The sequence below is a fragment of the Trichoplusia ni genome, chromosome 8 (assembly GCF_003590095.1).
Source record: "Trichoplusia ni isolate ovarian cell line Hi5 chromosome 8, tn1, whole genome shotgun sequence".
NCBI classification, from domain to species: domain Eukaryota; kingdom Metazoa; phylum Arthropoda; class Insecta; order Lepidoptera; family Noctuidae; genus Trichoplusia; species Trichoplusia ni.
Genome location: NC_039485.1, coordinates 9,299,241 through 9,319,163, shown reverse-complemented (window position 1 = coordinate 9,319,163; position 19,923 = coordinate 9,299,241). Strand labels below are relative to the sequence as shown.

Sequence of the window (19,923 nt, the reverse complement as noted above, 5' to 3'; positions counted from 1 at the left end):
TGAAACGGACGAACAGCGAGAGGCCCGTCTTACTGCAGACAGATTTCGACATAGCCTTAATAACTTAGATGTACACATAGAAGATCAATCTAGAAATTCGGTGGCTTGGTCCGACAAATATAAAAGTGGGTTTGCTTATAACCTCACAATTGATTATGGATCATCTTCTGTAATAGGCGATATGAACGTGGTATGTCGTTTTTGTAATGCTTCAAAGTGGAGTAAGGAGTCAGCTGGTTTCTGTTGTTCTACAGGTAAATAAATTTGCCTTCATTCGAAGACCCACCGGAACCTTTGAAATCACTACTTTTAGGGGAACATATACAATCTAAACAGTTTTTAGATAATATTCGCACTTATAATAGTACATTTCAAATGACATCCTTTGGCGCTCAACAAATCTCAGAAGGTCATTTCATGCCTACTTTTAAGATACAAGGTCAGGTTTACCATTTGATAGGATCCCTTTTGCCTGAAAACCAACCTAAGTTTCTTCAAATATATTTTGTATCCGACTACAACGAACAGTCGAATATAAGAAATCAATATTTCCCGAATTTAAATACTGAACTCATATCACAACTTCAGAACATGTTGCATCAGGTTAATTCGTATGTATGCAGTTTTAAATCGGCATTAGAAGCTCTTCCTCGAGATGATGATAACAATTATAAAATTGTTATAAAATGCCGATAGGCGTCCAACTCAGGAACACCCTGGGCGTTATAATGCTCCATCCACGAATGAAGTTGCTGTGGTATTGGTCGACCAGGAATGTGATAGGCGTGATATCGTTATCCGTTCCAGAGATAATCGTTTGCAACGTATTTATGAAACCCACAGGGCTTACGACAGTTTGCAATATCCTTTGATATACTGTCGAGGGGAAGATGGTTATAATTTTGCTTTATACCAAACTGATCCGCGTACAGGCGCACCTAATTATAATAAAAAGATTTCATGCCTTCAATTTTACTGTTACCACTTGCAAGTAAGACGGAATAGGTTTGTATACTTTCAACGTTTTCGTGGCTTATTCAATCAGTTTATTGTAGACATGTACGCAAAAATTGAAACCGAAAGATTAGTTTATATACGATCTAATCAAAGGCAGCTGCGCGTTGAAGAATACGTGCACCTTCGCGACGCCATGCAGCAAGATAACGATACGGTGAATATGGGTCGTTTAGTTATTTTGCCCTCTTCTTTTACTGGTGGTCCACGATACATGCACGAACGTACTCAAGATGCTTTTTGTTACGTAAGAAAATATGGACGTCCCGACTTATTTATTACTGTAACTACCAATCCTAAGTGGGATGAAATTACTCGGGAGCTTCTTGAGGGTCAAGCACCGCATGACCGCCATGATATCATAGCAAGAGTTTTTCATTTAAAATTAAAATCAATGATAGATCTACTTACCAAAGATAAATTTTTTGGAGAAGTATTGTGTTATATGTATAGTATTGAATGGCAAAAACGCGGCTTACCTCACGCACATATCCTGCTTTGGTTAAAAGATAAGGTTCGACCTAATGATGTAGACAGTTTAATCAGTGCTGAAATTCCAAGTCCGATTGCAGATCCCGTGTTATACGACATTGTTAAAACTCATATGATACATGGTCCATGTGGTTCGTTTAACGGGAATTCTCCTTGCATGCAAGACGGTCGTTGCACTAAAAGATATCCAAAAGCCTTAGTGGATGGCACTGTAACAGGACATGATGGATACCCATTATATCGTCGCCGTTCAAGAGATAATGATGGTTTTACTGTTGAAAAGCGAGTGTCTGGACAACAAGTTACTTTAGATAATAGGTGGGTCGTTCCGTATTCTCCTGTGTTGTCCAGAGCATTTCAAGCTCACATAAATGTTGAAATGTGTAATAGTGTAGAGTCAATAAAATATATTTGTAAGTATATTAATAAGGGCAGTGACCAAGCTACATTTGCTTTGAGAAATGAACATGATGAAGTTACAAGATTTCAGTCAGGCAGATATATAAGTTCTTCAGAAGCTGTGTGGCGGATCTTAAGTTTCAACATTCACGAAAGATATCCACCTGTGACTCATCTGGATGTTCATCTTGAAGGCGGCCAACGTATATATTTCAACGCCGAAAATGTCACAGAACGGTTAGAGAACCCTAGACAAACAAGTTTATTAGCATTCTTTCGACTTTGCCAAACTGATGATTTTGCAAAATCTCTTTTGTATGAGGAAGTTCCATCGTATTATACCTACGATAAGCAACGGGGTGTCTTTAATCGAAGACGCCGTGGCAGGCCTGTAGATGGCGAGTCAGGTATTTTTAAAGAACATGTTCTTGGTAGAGTGTACACCGTTCATCCTAACAACGCTGAGTGTTTCTATTTGCGATTATTATTACATACCGTGCGAGGACCAACCTCATTTATAGATTTGAGAAAAGTAGACGATGTTGTTTATCCCACTTATCAAGCAGCTTGCCAAGCGCGTCATTTGCTTGAAAATGATCAGCATTGGGATGACGCTTTAGCAGAATCCTGTGTTAGTGATAATCCACGACGGTTACGCCATTTATTTGTAACATTACTCACATTTTGTAATTTGTCAGATGCTGTAACATTATGGGAAAAATATAAAGAAAAATTTTCAGAAGACTTTCTTAGAAATATACCTAACAATGATGAAGGCACAACTAATGATAATTTCCGTGATCTTGCCATAAATCAGTGCTTATTAGCTCTTCAGGATGACTTAACAGCAGTAGGCGGTAAATCACTCTGTGAATATGGTTTGCCAACACCAACCTCAGTCGGAGAGGTAACTAATAGGGAATATTCCGCAGAGATTGGTTACAATTTAACGGAACTGCTGACAACATTAGAAAACGGTGTCCCAATGATGACTGCAGAACAACGTTCAGTTTATGACCGCGTGTGCAATAGTGTTCAAAATAATTTGGGAACAATATGGTTTTTAGATGCACCTGGAGGAACTGGAAAAACCTTTTTGACTAAATTAATATTGGCTTATGTTCGAAATCAGCGTAAAATTGCTCTTGCCGTAGCTTCATCAGGGATAGCTGCAACATTGCTACCAGGAGGTAAAACTGCTCACAGTATGTTTAAAATACCAATTGATTTAGATCGCACGGAAAATCCAACCTGTAGTATTTCAAGAAATAGCGACAAAGCTAAGGTATTACGCGAGTGTAGTTTAATCATATGGGATGAATGTACGATGGCCCATCGAAAAGGAGTAGAAGCGGTAGACAGAACTTTAAGGGATATAAGATAAAATGATCGACCAATGGGCGGTATCACGGTTTTATTTTGTGGTGATTTCCGACAAACCTTACCGGTAATACCACGGGGAACCCGAGCTGATGAGGTTAAAGCTTGCCTGAAAAGCTCTTATTTATGGCGAGATATACAATCGGTGCATTTGACTATAAATATGCGAGTGAGAACTGGAGATAACCCGGATGATAGTCAATTTTCTGACACATTATTAAAGATTGGTGAAGGTACCTATCCACAACTACACCAAGGAAAACTTATACTGACGCCTGAATTATGTTGTATGGTGCAATCTCAACCACATCTTATATCGTCGGTTTACGGTGACGTAACAAATATATTAAATAGGGACAATTCTTGGCTATGCGAAAGATCTATTTTAACTCCTCGCAATGACCAGGCATCTGAGATCAATAACAAAATACTGTCGAATATACAGGGGGAAAGCAAAGTTTATAGATCAATAAATAGAATGGTCGATGAACAAGAAGCCACTAATTACCCGATAGAATTTTTAAATTCTTTAAATATGCCCGGACTTCCCTCTCATGAAATTTGTTTAAAAATTGGGATACCGATTATTATGCTCCGAAATTTAAAACCACCACAACTTTGCAATGGAACTCGACTAAAAGTAACCCAGTTGCAACAAAATATAATCGAGGCTCAAATTTTAACAGGTTGCGGTGCAGGAGAAACCGTCTTTATTCCCAGAATACCCTTAATACCAAATAATTTTCCATTCCAATTTAAAAGGACGCAATTCCCAGTATCGGTGTGTTATGCAATGACAATTAACAAGGCTCAAGGGCAGACTTTTCGTGTTGCTGGAGTAGATCTCAGTGTCAGTTGTTTCTCACATGGTCAGTTGTATGTTGCTCTTTCCCGTGTTAGCAGTTCTAAAAGTCTTTATGTTCGCGTGCCGGACGGGTCAACTTTCAATATAGTTTACCCGGAAGCTTTGCACTAAAGTATTTTCGTTTTATAGGTACCTTTACCTTACCTTTATAAGGCAGTGGTACTTATATTGCCACCAGAATTTGAACCTTAACACATTATTATAAAGTTTAAAAGCTATAAATATTTTTAAGTTCTGTGTCTTATAAAGGGTTAAGCCTTATGTGAACGTGATCTAAACAATATTACCAATATAAATAATAATAATAAATATTACCAATACATTAACTTAATACACAAGGAGTTACACGCTGACGGAGTCGCGGACACAGCTATCTATACTTTTCTGCCGGAAGTCACTATTCCACGCGGACGAAGTCGCGGGCACAAGCTAGTATTAAAAAATAAAATAAGTGATAAACGGAACAGCTTCCTAAATGTGATAAGAACTAAATGGGATTGCCCACTCACATTATATTTAACCCAGGGAACATATATTATTCCCATGTTTTTAAATGTATCCATATTCATTGTTTCCATGTTTTTAAGCCTATGTTGTAATGAACCCTTGTTGTTTTTTTTAAATATTAATATTAGTATAAGACCGGTCGGTAAACAGTCCTTCAAATTTGTGGCAACATTAATAGCTATCACGGTTCCTGAGATGCAGCCTAGTAACAGACGGACATATAACATAATAGAAATTCGGGGCTTCTGAAGTCTAAATATGAAATGTATATTTAGACTCCAGAAGCCCCTTTCCTTTTTTCAGATTTGATCGATTTCAGTATAGATACTGAAATATCGTAAAGTATCATTTTAATAACCAGAGCTAAGTGAATGGGAATTGACGAAAGTAAGATAAGTAAGTATTCGCTATGCGTGACATACAACTATAATAGGTGTTATTATGTTTAATTAGCTCTAATAAGTGTCATCGCAGGAAAAACAATGCGGTATTTAGAATGATATGCATGTTATTTTATTTAACTTCATTTCCTGTAGAGTATTCGCACGAATGGTCCCAATTGCTCAATTGACAAATTCAAATATATGAAATATCCAACTCATGTCGCCTTTCAGATAACAGATAGTTGTCCTTATAGGTAAAAGATTTTGATTGTTCGGGAGGTACATATTCATTCTAAACAGATGAATTAAACACTAAATTTTGTTCTTAATAAAAATTTATTAGCGATTTTACAATCATACAATTCTTCAATACACATGTCACGTCAATAAATGCTTACCAAATACACATACTGGAAGAATAGTAGATAAATAATGTACATATCGTTAATCTAACTGAACTAATATTAAGTATCGGTATGAATTCATTTTTTATCAAATCATTAACTAAAAATTATTTCAAAATATCAGTCGTTTTAAATCGCGGCCCTGAGATATAAAACTCGCGTAAAATACATTAATTGTGATTATTTATGTTAATATGTATTACAAAAATAGTAAAGTAAATGCAAATTGATTATAGAAATAAGATCCCGTATAGTCAGTAGCATTGTCTAATAATTCGAAATTACTTCCTAAATGGGACACTTCCCGTTTCGCATGAACTATTAGAAACTGGACACAATAAATACAGATACCTAGAAACTTATCGTTGACTCTGTTTCTTTTGCAACCACCTTCACATAATACAATATAACTAGCGTAATTGATATGATAATCTAGAGAGTGGGAATCATTTTAACACCAAGTATCGTAAAGATGTACGATTGATTGAAAATATAATATTATCATGAAGTTAATTGGTTTAGCAATCAAATTGTGACCTTTTGTATTTAATTAGTTGTTATTGCCTGCAACAATCTTTCCTGGAATTCCACAATTGATTGCGTTTAACATATTATGTGGCTTGAATTTACTTAGTCAATCCTTTTAAGAATTCCCACACACTGTCTTAATTTGAGTGAAGCAAAAAGGGCTATAGTAAGTACATAAACAATGAATTTGTAACGACTTTACGATACGATACTCGTTAAAATAATGGACACTGGCAGAATGACACTGAGGGCAGTATTAGAATGTAGCAGAGACACTATAAAGTTCATTCATTCAGCTCGTAGCAGAGAGCCCTTCACTGGTTCTTATAACTCGTCCTTCTCGAGGTCGACGTCGGAGAGGTCGATGTCCTCCTCCTGCGGCAGTTCCCCGTCCTTGCCGTCCCAGGGCTCGGAGGCCACGATCTTGGGCATCTCAGCGCCCTTCACTGGAGCTGTCTGTCCGCGACCGAAGGAGAGATCCCTGGAATAAGGTGTTAGGTTAGTAGTGATGGGAAAAACTGGACTGGTGACTTTTGATGTTATAGTCTCGAAGACACGCTAAATTACGTAATGACATTCAAAGACTTCATATACAACGTATGCCGTCGTATAATTATATTTACCTAAGGAACTCGTTAATGCCAGTCTCTGAGAAGGATCCCCTTAGAGTGGAGAATTTAAGTTTCTTAGCGTTGACCACAGCCATGGCGGGGTAGCCGAAGCCGCCGAGTTCCAGTGCTTGTTCTAATGCTGGCTGGGTCGCTGCTTCAGCCCAAACCCATCTGAAAAATGAATTATTATTATGAAATATTTTTATGATAGTCTTCTGAAATTGACCCAGACGTGTGTTGTTAGTTATTGTTAGTTCTTCACTATCAAAAAAATGGTCTAATTTTTATAAGATATAGCACCAAAGTATGTGACCACCCGGAATTAATTTTTACAGCTTCAACTGACATTACCGCGGGCGTTTGTAAACCATGAAAGTGTATGCTTACCCCCACATCTTGTTCTTGTACTTGTCCCCGAGGCGCGCGAGCACGGCGAGGTAGTCCTGGCGGCAGGCGGCGCCGCAGTCCAGGATGTGCGGCAGGATCGACACCACGCACAGCGGCTTCTCGCTGCACGCCTTCATCGTGTCCTCGCTCACGATCTGCGATTAACAAACATTTTTTTTTATAGGAAATCCCACTAATACCTAATGAAAGAAAATTTATAATCAATATCAGCTTATTGCAAGCACTGGATAGGCCACTGAAATGAAATTGCTGATCCTGTGAATAGTATAATTTAGTTTTATCACTAATTTGTAATGTGTCAAACTTTTACTGTTAAAGCCCAAATATTCTTAATCATAGGTTTTACCGGTAAATCTTTAACGAGGCAGTAAATCTGAGAATGTAATTAATGTAAGAAGAGGAATTATTTTTCGGGATCTTACTATTAGAATTTATTCAATGCTACCTTGGTTTTGCAAGATCTATGGTAAAAGTTGGCTTTTTTCTTAATCTGTACCAGTCAGCATTTCTTACATGTACTTGTACCATTATAGTTCAATACTCAATACGTTTAGCGCATTCCTTAATGTGAACTTAGGTGGGTAGGGATATACATTAGTTTTGCAGCATTGTGGGCCCTGGGGCATAACAAAAATAAGAGTTAGGATGAGCTATATTTTTGATAGGCAGTTTTGGAATCTTAACATGTGATAGGTTTAAATTATTTTTTCAATACAAATATTTTCGTCCTCCTAACCTTTCAGTACATCAATACACAATACCGTAATCTTGTCATATCTGCCAATTTTCAGATCACAGAACAATTCCTAAACGTGTGTCAGAAGTTTTGTTTAAACAATATCGGTACTATAATCCCGTGTTAATATAAACAAATAATAATCATCACAGCCGTTTCGTAAACAGTGATTATTGTTGATATTCCAATAGTAACTCGCTCGTAATAATTTTTACGACATATTGCAAGCAGTGAGGGAACACAGCAGAGTGCTTTCGGGTCGATCTCATTTCCGTTAAGTCTGATATCAAAATATATTGCTGGGCAATCGAGTACTAGATTCAGCACGATAGGAGGGAATTTAATATTATTTTTGCCTTTTTTATGTATTTTAACTGAATATTTATTTATTTTTTCAGTCCTTATTTCATACTACGGATTCCGAATATGTAAGATTAATTCCGGTAAGTGGCATTTCATTTTTCTTGTTTTACGTATTGTTCACAAATGCTTAATTTATTTTCGAAATAATTTCCAAGTTGTAATGGGAACAACACTTGAAAACCTGCGCTTTTGGATTGTGGAAGGAATAGAAGGACGCCTTTGCCAACCTGTGTGACATCATAAGCTGTCGGGTCATCTTACAGTTTTACCAGTGTTGAGTGGTTGATGTTATGAACTCTCTGCTAATACTTTTCAAACCATTCTCTCCCATTACATTATAAAGGCTTTGCCAATTTCCTTCCATCTCTGTCCATGGCTATATTGTTCCAGTTTTTGTTAAAATAGTGACCTCTATTGGTTCCTTATAATATGTCCTTACCTGAATAATCTCGGGCGCGGGAACATTCTCAGCCAACTTCTCGAGAGCGAAGGTCACGATGTCGCTGGAGGTCCTGCCGCCGTTGTAGTCCTCGACAGAGTCGGACGTCTTCTTGCCGGAGGCGAACAGCTTGATGGTGGGGTAGCCTTGCACCTGGTAGCGGCCGGCCATCGACTGGTGTACTGTCGCGTCTAAAGCTCCTAGTTTCACCTGAAAGGTATGTTTCAGTCTTAGTACGGAAATAAGTTAGTCCTATTAATTAGACAATTTCAATTTAGTTTTGCCATGAAAATTAGTGCGTTAGCGGATAATTATGATTGGAATCCTAAATTTTGGCAAAATACCGAAAAAATAATTGTTTCGTGATGACAATATTTTATTTTAATTTGTTAGTATATTTAAATTAAGTAAAAAAAATATTAAGATAAGCCATGAATATACAGAATGTTTGAGTAGGAACGCAAATTTGCCTAATCTAATTGGCTACGACTCGGCGTACATTTCAGTTACAAATTAGTGAATTAGTATAATTGTCTTATTTATTTAAATTAGTATTTCCATCTATAAATTGTGATAACTTGTGTAATAGTTGGTGAATGTTCAAGTATTAAACTGGTGATAAACATGAAATCCAAGCTTTTTCTGATTATTGCTACAAATACTTTACTTGAAGCGAGAGTGGTAATAGATCTAGTCAGAAATAAAATATTAAGAGTTGAGATGAGACAATTTAATTTTTTATATTAGTCTTTAGAATTTACTTTGATTTTTAAGCAAAAGTTATTGTCGGCCTGTAAAAAATATTTCGCGCTATGTTTAGCTTGACTAAAATTAATCAATAACGAATTACAAAAGAGGTAAAACAAATAACAATCTATAATTATGACCGAGTGTTATCAAAGTTAGTCCTACTGATAAGTAGGCAGCGAGAAATTGATTATTCCGTGTAATTAAATGATGGCAGTGTAACTGTTGAATGAACTTATAATTATTTACCAAATTTATTCAATCCATACTAAAAACCTCATCCACATGTTAATTTTAAATTAAATATTTGAAAATTAATTCGCGAGCAAAAAATTAGCAACTTTTCCGGACAGAATTGCGAATAAGTTCGTTGAGTTAAGGTCGAATTTACCAACTAACTTTTGGCTAAACGTATCGAATCCGGTCACTCACTAGTACGAATTGACCCTCATTACTTTGTCGTGTTGTAGTAACGGTTAGCCGAGTGGTTGATGTCACCACGCCAAACCCACTGTGCGCAACGTGTCGCGGGTTCTACCCCGCGTAGGACAAGTATTTGTGCGATCCACGAATGCTTGTTCTGAGTCTAGGTGTCTTTGTGCACGTGATTTGTATGTTTGTGAAAGCTCCCGCAACCAAGGATTAAATTCCTTACTGGAGGAGTAGTCTTATAAAAAACACTAACCTTGCCCTTGAGTTCAGTAGCGGCCTTAGCCCAGTGCGGCTCCAGGTTCTTGCAGTGTCCGCACCACGGCGCGTAGAACTCCACCAGCCAGAGGTCCTCGCTGTCCAACACCAGCTCCTTGAAGTTCTCGTCAGTCAACGTGATGACATCCGACTGTGAACAAACAGTACTATAAGTACATGTTAGATTAGATTTTAAAATGTAACTGTGAATGTACCCATGTATGTAAATAGTTTTACGGATATAATCTTATGGTGTTCAATTATTTGTATATCTATAAGCCTTTGTAGAAGAGAAATCATATTATGAGTTATTGCATTGATAGCCCATAAGGAAAAAAAATGAATTATGCAATATTGTGAATATGGTAAATTGACCTATTTAGATGTAAACTATTTTTCAAGTGTTATATATCTATTTATCGGTACTTTACGCCTTAAACTGACCGAAGCCGCATTCAATTGAACGACGAGTTAGAACTGATTCATAATAGATTTCAATTTTTTTAATATGTATCAGAAGTATTTAATATATCATTGTATTGTGAACAAGTGAAAGAGTTCTATTTAAAGGTTAATCTGTGTCACATTTTAATAGAACGTAATATTAAGATATTTCCGTAAGAAGTACAGTCGCTGACAAAAATAGTTGCTGGCTGTGAGCCACTTTTGTTTTAACTGATTTACTGAAAATCCATTGTACAGTGTATAATTATAATTTAGACAAAAACCCTGTTTATATGTAACAATGATTCTATCTTAATTTTAAGACATTTAGCGCCTGTTTTACAGTCACAGCCGCTATCTGGCAGATATATTGAAGTCTAATAATCTTTGTATGAAAAAATCTGACATATAACTTAACGAGAACTTATGCAGCGGTGATGAAGCAAGCCCTTGGACATGAATAGTAAAAATATCTGTAATATGCAGCTATTTTTGACAACGAAATGTATTTATTAAAGATTTACACTTACGTACTTTTCATTAACCTAATATGCTACTAAATGACCTAATGCTTTAATGCAGGAACGGGTAAACCTTAAAATAATATTATATTTAAGCAAAACCAGAAACTTGTTTGTTTTTTATACCTTTTCTATTTCCTATATGATTTTACTGTCCAAAGATGCAACAAACTCACATTATAATTTGGTAACATATTTATCCCATTATGATAAGTATAAGTCCATTAATGACTACAATATGCCATTACAACAGCTATCACCATATATGATAACGTAGACAAAATGTCAAATAGACAAGGCTACTCTGGCTCGTCAGTCTAATACATTATGGATCTGAGCTACTCTGGCGTTAAAAGTGATGTGTAAATGCCGGCAATGTACTGCTACTAACACGATATTCCTCACCTCGTCTAAGCGAGCCGTAACGAAAGAGAATTGATGCCAAGGAGGTCAGTTTACTGACGTGGCCCAGTAACACTGATTTTTTTCTAAAGTGAGAGGGAGCGTGGGAGTAGCGACAAAATATATTCCCTCCCACACCACGTCATAGAAACTCTGATTTCTCTTTAAAAACGTCATCATGCCTGCAATAACAAATTGCTGTTTTTTCTGTTAAATGATGATCAGGCAACTCAATTCCGTGTATTTTAAGAGTGTCTAAGTAAACATACAGTTCATCCGATCTATTACGAAGATGTTTTTAAGACCGATTTAGCTTGCATCTGCAACTATTAAACACGGTGATTTGACGACTAAAAAATCACGGTGTATTAAATTAGCTCTGAACTGAGACTTTACATGACATTTCGAATTAAGCAATAAATTCAGATTACCATTATGACCATTATTTTATCATTGGGTTTTCATAAAAAATATTATTTCTTGAATATAATAATAATTCATATTATGATAATATCTTAATTAAGGTTTGCGATACTGTAATTATGGGAAAAATTAAGTCTGTACATGTGAAGTATGTTGAACTTTGGTTGAACGACTTAAGCTACTAAAATAGATAGTATGTTGACATATTAAAGAAGACTACACGGCGAGTGTACACAATAATGACGATAAGAAGTTAACGACCTCATAACAGAGACCTAATACATACATCATCAGAAATTAACAAATAGGTTCTGATTATTGAACTTTAGGACAAAAACTTTAAATAAAAAGTGAACATGAAAAACATGATAAAACAGGTGTATTTGCACGAGTGCTTTCAAATTTCACAATACACGTGGTTCCGTTATGTTTTCACAGGAAATGCAATAAAAAAAAACTGTGTGAAACAACATAAAAATTCAATCTGAGTTTCTTTCAACACAACAACTTATAAATTAGAAAGATTAAATAAACTATGAAATTTTAAATTGGCTTATTTTATTTTGCCACTTATCTTCTAACGAAACATGATGAGGTTCCATAAAGAAAATAATGATATATAAACATATAAATTATCCATGAAGTGGTTGAAACAAGATCATACTACGGACGAGACGCCTTGTATCGCCGTTCCTTTGATATCCTTGACCAAATCAAATGTTACAAATAAATAATAAATTCTTTTGTTTTATTACCAAGATATACAAACAAGGAAAATATTTATTTACCCTTGCGGAGGTTGCTTGACCTAACTATCGGTGCGTCCACGATCCCTTCACCTTTGAGCACGGATTTTAACTTCATCAACGCCTTAACGATCTTTGGTTTCTCACTGTTTGATATAGCACCACGGAATAGCTGGCTTTGAAGCTCTTTAAACTTGTCAAGTATTGGGGCAGTAGATGTTTTTTCTTTTGTTGGCGTCGGAATTATTTTTGTTGTGTTAGTTTGTTTTGAATCAACTTTCGTTGTTTGTGGAATCATTTTAGTTGTAATGTTTTGTAGAATGTCCTCGAATCCTTGAACACTACATGTCCCTGTTTGATCGATTTGTGTTGTGGTGGTTGGTGATGTTGATGATGGAGAGAATTGTATTGCCTTCCAAGGCAGGTCGTGACCATAAACCTCGGGAATGGTTGGCTAATGGAGTAAAAACTCTGTTATGTTGTAACTTTTTGAATGTCTAACAAAAACTATGGCTTATATATAGTGTTAGTGTATCTACATAAGCAGAATAAGATGTTTATGGCAAGTTGAGTGTTGTACTTATGTGTATGAACTATGAAGTGGTATTTATACGAAAAGCATTCTGTGTGTGCATTCAGTATTGAAACCATAACCAATAACGCAATATTTGGTACTTATTCTTGGCCTTTTTTAAAGCCAGCATTTAATACTACTTGCATTATTAAGATATAAAAATTAGGAACATTTAAAGACAGAGATAGATAAAATTTTATCAGTACATCTGAACAGAAAATTTAAATTGAATGGAAACTTTTATAAGAATATAAATCTAGATATCCCATTGTTTATTGTTACGCATCGAAAAGAACATAGAAAATTCAAAAGTGAAGGCAATAATAGAAAACAGTAAACAGGTATCAAAATAAATGTGTCAAGAATTTACCATGAATTAAGTACTCTACTGCGAGAAACATAGCCTTTTATAAGGTCATTAAGACTCTTTAAAGCCCTATCTTTAAGTACCTTGTCTGATGTGTAGTCGTTGGATCGTTTGCCGAGGCTGTCATAGGCCTTGTCCTTGGCAGCCTTGAGGGCTGCATCAACAAATGCTTCTGCTGTCCTTTGACCCTTGTATGGGTGGCTCTTCCTGCCAGTGAAGACTTTGATGGTTGGAAAACCTGTGATTCCGAATTGGCTAGCAAAGCTCTTATGCTGGTCTGCATCCATGGCTCCAACTTTAACTACACCCTGACAAAAAACAAATAGTATAATTATACTGGCCCAGAAACTGTAGTTTTAAGATTTTGCCTAGTTCTTGTGTGATTTACCTTTAACATTAATATTAAAAAAAAAAAAAAATTATTAAGTTCGGTTCTTTTTTTATAATTACATCAGTATAAGAACATTCCAGAAAATTCCATAGCTATACATGAGTTTTGCTGTTTTTTTTTCAGTTACAATTTATGCTATGGCCATTGGGAATTTGCGAGATCAAAGTTATAAAATAAATGGACAAATGAGTCCTTCGTTTGATGTGATGAAATTAAATGTGGGTGGGTGTAAGTACACGACAGTACCAAGATCTGATGTTGGCTCACTTACTGGGCCCATCTCACTGCCTAGCCTATTATGGATAACAAGCTTGAAATTATTTTACATTACTAGATGCAAAAGTACACGTAAAGATGAGTTTACGCATGGCCTGAAAATAATTTTCATTCCATGATTACCAAGAAAAAAAAACAGCTTTCGATATGCAAGATATGGTTTCTAATAGGTCGTTAAGTCGTTTGATAACTTAATAAATTCAGGTAAAAGCTGATGAAGTAAAGATCACTAACCTTTAATGCTCTTGCAGTCTTCTTGTATTCAGGAACTAGGTTCTTACAGTGGCCGCACCACGGCGCGTAGAATTCCACAAGCCACACTTCATCTCCATTTGTGACTAGCCGGTCGAAATTATGTGGTGTAAGTTCCACAACATCTGAATACGAGTCGTAAAAAGCTGTCGCCGACCCAGCCACGCATATTAAAATACCTGAAGCATTAAAGAGTTAATTACCGGCATGGTCAAAATAAAACATCACGAATTGATTTTATGCTGTAATTATGTTATTTAAACATACCCAAGAAATATGAGTTGAACATTGTGTTTAGATTTAACGCTAATTAATTTATTTTTTTTATAAAACACCGGGTACGAAAATGAGACCGATCAAGTTATCGGCTAAACAATGCGAATTGCCGATAGGTAAGCGAAATAAACACGTCAATTCTTTTGGCAGGCTAAAATAAAGACACGATATTGTCAATGGAATTCGTGGACTTGTTCCATTGGCCAATTTAGTTTTCCCGCCCTGAAAATAGATTCAATAGGTTATGGTTGAACTTCAAAATCGTTCAAAGGCCAAAGCTCCAGTCCAGAAGTAAACTTTCCGTGTGAAGAAATGACTAAAAGTAAAATTACCGACGCTATCAAATTCTGTCTTTTTTCTGTAGGAATATTATCATATTATGTAAAACCAATGAGAAGAAGTGCATTCAACCGAGGACTGACACTTTCGCTAGGTTTCTTTCGTGAATACAATGGTCTAGGAAATACATACACACAAACCATACAAAAAGTTGCTAAAATTTTATTTCTAAAATAAAATACTATATGATCTATGAACCGTCGACCATATCGAGATGTGTAGTATGTGTACATCATCGTCATCATCACACAAATCTTTCTATACACCGATGTTTATTTTGGTAATATATAGGACGTTGCATGACATTCAAGATTGTTTCATGTTTCTATAAAATAAAAATATGTATAATTTATACAATTTAATTACAAATTGTAATAAAAAGTTATTCCAGCCCTGAGTGAAGCACAAGAGAAACAAAGTTTGTTTGTCGTCCTGAACGTTTTTTTTTCCTAAAAATCCATCGTAGACTATCATACACATTCTCGGTGTCAAAAAAGGTATCTAAGAGGCAAATGTCTGATCCTAAAATTAAATTAAAATGAATACAATGGAGAATAGACCAAAGACATTATATTATACTCTACTGAATAGACTCAATTAATCATTTCCGTAATCCGTTCATTCATCTCATTTTGTAACCTATGTGCTCATCCTGTTCAGTCCTGTTGTAATTGTAATATCTTATTACTAAAAACAAATAAATGTAATACTAAAACAAAATTCTATGGTAAAATTTTGTCAAGATGTACGAGTTTACTAGAAAGAACAAGTCAAGACTTTAAAAAACGTGGGAAAACCAGGAAAATTAGTGCTTTAAACAAAAATAAAAATATACCTTCTTGTTTTTCTATAGACAATAGTCATAGACATCACTAGAGGAGTCCTCTCTGAATTGCTTGTGGACGGCACATCGTGTAAAAATATAAACAATATTTCACCATGCATGCATTTTATTCGAGTGTCATGAGTAAAGTTTCACATGGTTTTCGATGAAATCAAATAAAACATAAATAAATGTCTTGTGACAATGCTAAAGCTTCGATTGACACTACTATTAAGTCATAAAGGTACTTCTATTTACAATTTTTGTTTTGACAGATGTAATTCGCGCCTTAGGTGTATTTTTGGGTTTCTTTTCGGCGGGAAACGCGCTTCAATCAGATAAAGACAAGCGCAAGCGCATTGATCGTGTGTTGTTTCATCATATTTGATCGTTTGTGTATCAAGTGTTCACTCATTGTTAGTGCTTAAGTTCGTGCGTCGTGACTTCAACACAATATCTTGATTAGTTTGTATAAATTACAGCGGTGCGGTCGTATCATAAAATGAATGCTCACAAGAGTAGGCCATTCACCGTGTTTGTGGAGGGAAACATTGGCAGTGGCAAAACGACCTTTTTGGAACATTTTCGTAGATTTGAAGATATTACATTACTGACGGAGCCTGTAGAAGAATGGAGGAATCTGAAGGGCTGGAATTTACTAGTAAGCGTTCATTCTTTCTTCAGAATCACGAACATGTGACATTTACTATAAATTCAACCGCCAAACGCCTAACCGAAATAATTTCGATTTGTGGTCACAATCAAAAATGTTCAACATTTTATAGTACATAACAAATGTCTGCTGTACCTGCACTAAAATAATTTTATTATCCTCATATAATTTCCTGTTCATTACACCTAAATACCAGTACAAACTAATAAATTAGCAAGTGCATAGTGCAATATATTTAATAATAACAAACCTAGTTACAAAAATAATACAATACCACTCCTTTCACAATTCCAAACAACAAAGGCCCTAGCCTATTGTCTTGTAAAACAATAAGTTTGTACTGTTCTGTAATTCTTAATTCATCATATACCAGACAGACTAAAAGATGAACTCATCCAGAGAATGTTTAGATCATTAAAATCCATCAAAATTTTCATAATTGTTTTTTAGTAGTGTTGTTAATGAATTATTTCAGGACTTGATGTATAAAGACCCATCAAAATGGGGAATGACGTTCCAGTCATATGTTTCCCTCACCATGTTGGAAATGCACCAGCGGTCCACTCCGACACCGGTGAAGTTGATGGAGCGATCCATGTTTAGTGCACGGTACTGCTTTGTGGAGCACATGATGAGGAGTGGGATCTTACACCCAGCTGAGTTTGCCGTTCTGGATGAATGGTTTAGGTTTATGACCAATCAGATACATATTGATGCCGACTTAATAGGTTAGTAAGAAAATCTTTTGATGATAGTTTAATTTAAAAAGAAGTAACTTTAATTCTTTCATCCTCTCCACTTATCCACTCTGTGCTATCATTGTTAAGTCATTAATTCAGTTATTTCTAAATTTAACATCATATTCTTGCTTCCTGGTGCAGACTGAATTTGAAATATTGTTATGCACTAAAATCCATAAGCCTATTTGTAAATATATAGGTTAAGACAGAAATATGATAAGTACATGAGCATGATGTAATACTTTACTATAAACTATGATAATCAGTCTTAACTGCTTTGATGATTAATGATTCACATGAACAAGTTGCAACCTGTACAATTTGTGATTGAACTTACATGTTGCACTCAACTGCAAGTGTTTTATCTATCACACCATAGTGATATGCAGGAACTGCATTAAAACAAGTTGAATATGTAATTGGAATAAAATCTAAATAAGTAAAGAGTAAAGTAGGTATAAAAATAGCCTGGGGCAAGTTTTTACAAAGAAATAGTTTGAATTGTACCCATAACACATTATTGTTAAAAGCTATGAAACAATTATTTTACCTAGGTTGATAATTTGACTATTAGCCTACTGGATAGAAGGTAACTGATAAATATAGCTGAGCTATATTAAAAATATTATGAACTTTTGCTACTGTCAAAGAAGGTTATTAACATAGCAATAACCTTACATCCACTTGCTATTATAATATTACTGGTCATAAATTGTTTATACCTCCATAATATATAGATTTTAACTTGAGCTTTTTGGGGTTTCTTCACCACAGAAATAACATTTTGCACCCCACAATTAGTTATAACATTTCTGCATTGCCTAAAAAAGCCATTGAATTAAAAACTTTCTGATTCAGAACTGTGTGTAATGTATTGTTTTACAGTATATCTCAAAACAACACCATCAGTAGTATATGAAAGGATCAAGAAAAGGGCAAGATCCGAGGAGCAGTGTGTCCCTCTGTCCTACATCGAGGAACTGCACACATTACATGAAGACTGGTTAGTTAACAGGAAACATGCGGAATGCCCTGCTCCTGTAAGTATTGAAAGCAGATTATAACTTTTAAGAATGAAAAATACAAGACTTAAAAATATTGTAGAATATTTCATTAGATAATAAGGACATAGAGGCTGTTCTCCACTGGGTTGAAGCTCAGTCAATTCTTTATCAAAACATATTATTTTTACCCTGAACATTATGCATTATCTAAATTATAATGTATATTCCAAAATATATAAAATCTCTATTTAACTGTGCTAGTTATTCAAACCATTATTTGATAACCTAAATAAACCAGACAGCCCTCACCAAATTAGAATGCAGATAAATCACTTCAGCCTCGAAATAACAGAATTTTTGATTAATTTATATACTAATGATATGTTTTTTTTTTATTTTAGGTCTTAGTATTAGACGCCGACTTAGATCTCTCCCAAATTACTGAGGAATACAAGAAGAGTGAACATCAAATACTAAGGAAGGCTGTAGACGTGGTGATGAGTTCACCAAATAAGATGAGCCCAAAGAAACCCATTACCACATCCCCTATACAAATAGTACCCCAAAGAAGAATATTGTAGTATTAAGCTAACTTTTTATTTAATAATGATTATTTAATTGTTTATTTGATAGGATTTCTGTTTACTGACTTTTATTTTAGTTACTAGAGTATCTATGGGTTTGTTCATGAAGAAACAAAGATTAGCAAGACTGTTTGTGAAACTGCAAACATTCTGACATTTATTTTGTTAGGTGTTTGTGCTTTCTTATCGGCAGAATACATGAAACAGAATCAAGTGATTTCTGTGATTGTATTACTGTCCTGCACATTCCACTGCCTAATATTTTCCTAGCAATTTCTTTTGGCCATAAATGATTTTGTTTTTCTTATGCGCCTGATGACTAGAGCCCTATTTATTGCAAGATGTAGGTCGTCTTCTTTTCTCCTACGCCGATATTTCCTGCTTATTAACTTCATATCTACAACATGTTTAGTGGAGAATATTATCCTTACTTTCCATGTTGCGCATTGTGTGTTTATGTAATCAAACTTCATGAATAAGCCCTAGTAAGGCTTACAATTAAAACACAAATACAATCTCCTTACTATTAGACTGTGCTTTAAGTATTTATTATGTCATGAAATTTTAGTAAATAAGTATGTTTAGTACATATTTCTGAATGTATGTGTGTATAATATGTATTACAATTTCGCATTTAATTAAGTTTCTATTTGTGTTTGTTATGACATGTTTAGTTGTAATCACTGTAAAGGTTTTCTTTAATATAAATATATCTGACTATAATATTGTTTGATTGATATATCAGTTGATTATAAATTATACTAAAAAAACCCCTTTTCTTCGTAGCAAGATCGACAAACTGACAAAAAATTAACTATGGTTATTTAATGAAATGTATAAAATGTAGAGAATATTTTACGAGGCTACTTAATTTTATTTCAATGTTTCTAGACTTTGTATGAGTAAATTTTAATTTAATATAAATACATATAAAAAAATACCTTAGTACACCTATAATATAAATGCTGTGTATTCCTATAATAGGCAAGCATACGAGACACTGTTACTAAATTTCTAATTTTTTAAAAATGTATGCTATGCTGTTGGTATACCTAATAAATAAATAGACTGCAGTTCAAAGTAGTGTTGACAGGCAGGAAATAATGACGTGACGTTCAGAATCTA

At 34.9% G+C, this 19,923-nt stretch overlaps 2 protein-coding genes across 3 annotated transcripts; one reads left to right on the top strand and one right to left on the bottom strand.

Moving 5' to 3' along the window:
- Positions 1 to 5,357: 5,357 nt before the first annotated feature.
- Positions 5,358 to 14,783, bottom strand: LOC113496778 (protein disulfide-isomerase A6 homolog). Its single transcript, XM_026876100.1, has 8 exons — positions 14,627 to 14,783; positions 14,342 to 14,538; positions 13,524 to 13,748; positions 9,962 to 10,114; positions 8,530 to 8,739; positions 6,971 to 7,125; positions 6,596 to 6,754; positions 5,358 to 6,453 (listed from the first exon to the last, which is right to left on the bottom strand). The coding sequence occupies exons 1-8, from the start codon at positions 14,646 to 14,648 to the stop codon at positions 6,297 to 6,299; spliced, it is 1,278 nt and encodes a 425-aa protein (XP_026731901.1). The 5' UTR covers positions 14,649 to 14,783; the 3' UTR covers positions 5,358 to 6,296.
- Positions 14,784 to 15,684: 901 nt separating this feature from the next.
- On the top strand, positions 15,685 to 19,518 carry LOC113496714 (deoxynucleoside kinase-like). Of its 2 annotated transcripts, none has more exons than XM_026876026.1 (5): positions 15,685 to 16,041; positions 16,280 to 16,458; positions 16,946 to 17,198; positions 18,096 to 18,250; positions 18,616 to 19,518. In XM_026876026.1, the coding sequence occupies exons 1-5, from the start codon at positions 16,002 to 16,004 to the stop codon at positions 18,793 to 18,795; spliced, it is 807 nt and encodes a 268-aa protein (XP_026731827.1). In that variant the 5' UTR covers positions 15,685 to 16,001; the 3' UTR covers positions 18,796 to 19,518. The 2 variants fall into 2 exon arrangements, with proteins under 2 accessions (XP_026731827.1, XP_026731828.1); XM_026876027.1 differs by lacking the exon at positions 15,685 to 16,041 and adding an exon at positions 16,105 to 16,162.
- The last annotated feature ends 405 nt before the right edge of the window (positions 19,519 to 19,923 follow it).

Coding starts and splice junctions, on each gene's coding strand:
- LOC113496778 (XM_026876100.1), bottom strand. CDS start 14,648: ATGTTCAACTCATATTTCTTGG. Junction 13,749..14,341: donor AGACTGCAAGAGCATTAAAG/GTTAGTGATCTT, acceptor GTTTTTTGTCAG/GGTGTAGTTAAAGTTGGAGC. Junction 6,755..6,970: donor TACAAGAACAAGATGTGGGG/GTAAGCATACAC, acceptor TTCATTTTTCAG/ATGGGTTTGGGCTGAAGCAG.
- LOC113496714 (XM_026876026.1), top strand. CDS start 16,002: ATGCTAAAGCTTCGATTGACACTACTATTAAGTCATAAAG. Junction 16,042..16,279: donor ACTACTATTAAGTCATAAAG/GTACTTCTATTT, acceptor TATAAATTACAG/CGGTGCGGTCGTATCATAAA. Junction 18,251..18,615: donor ATGCGGAATGCCCTGCTCCT/GTAAGTATTGAA, acceptor TTTTTATTTTAG/GTCTTAGTATTAGACGCCGA.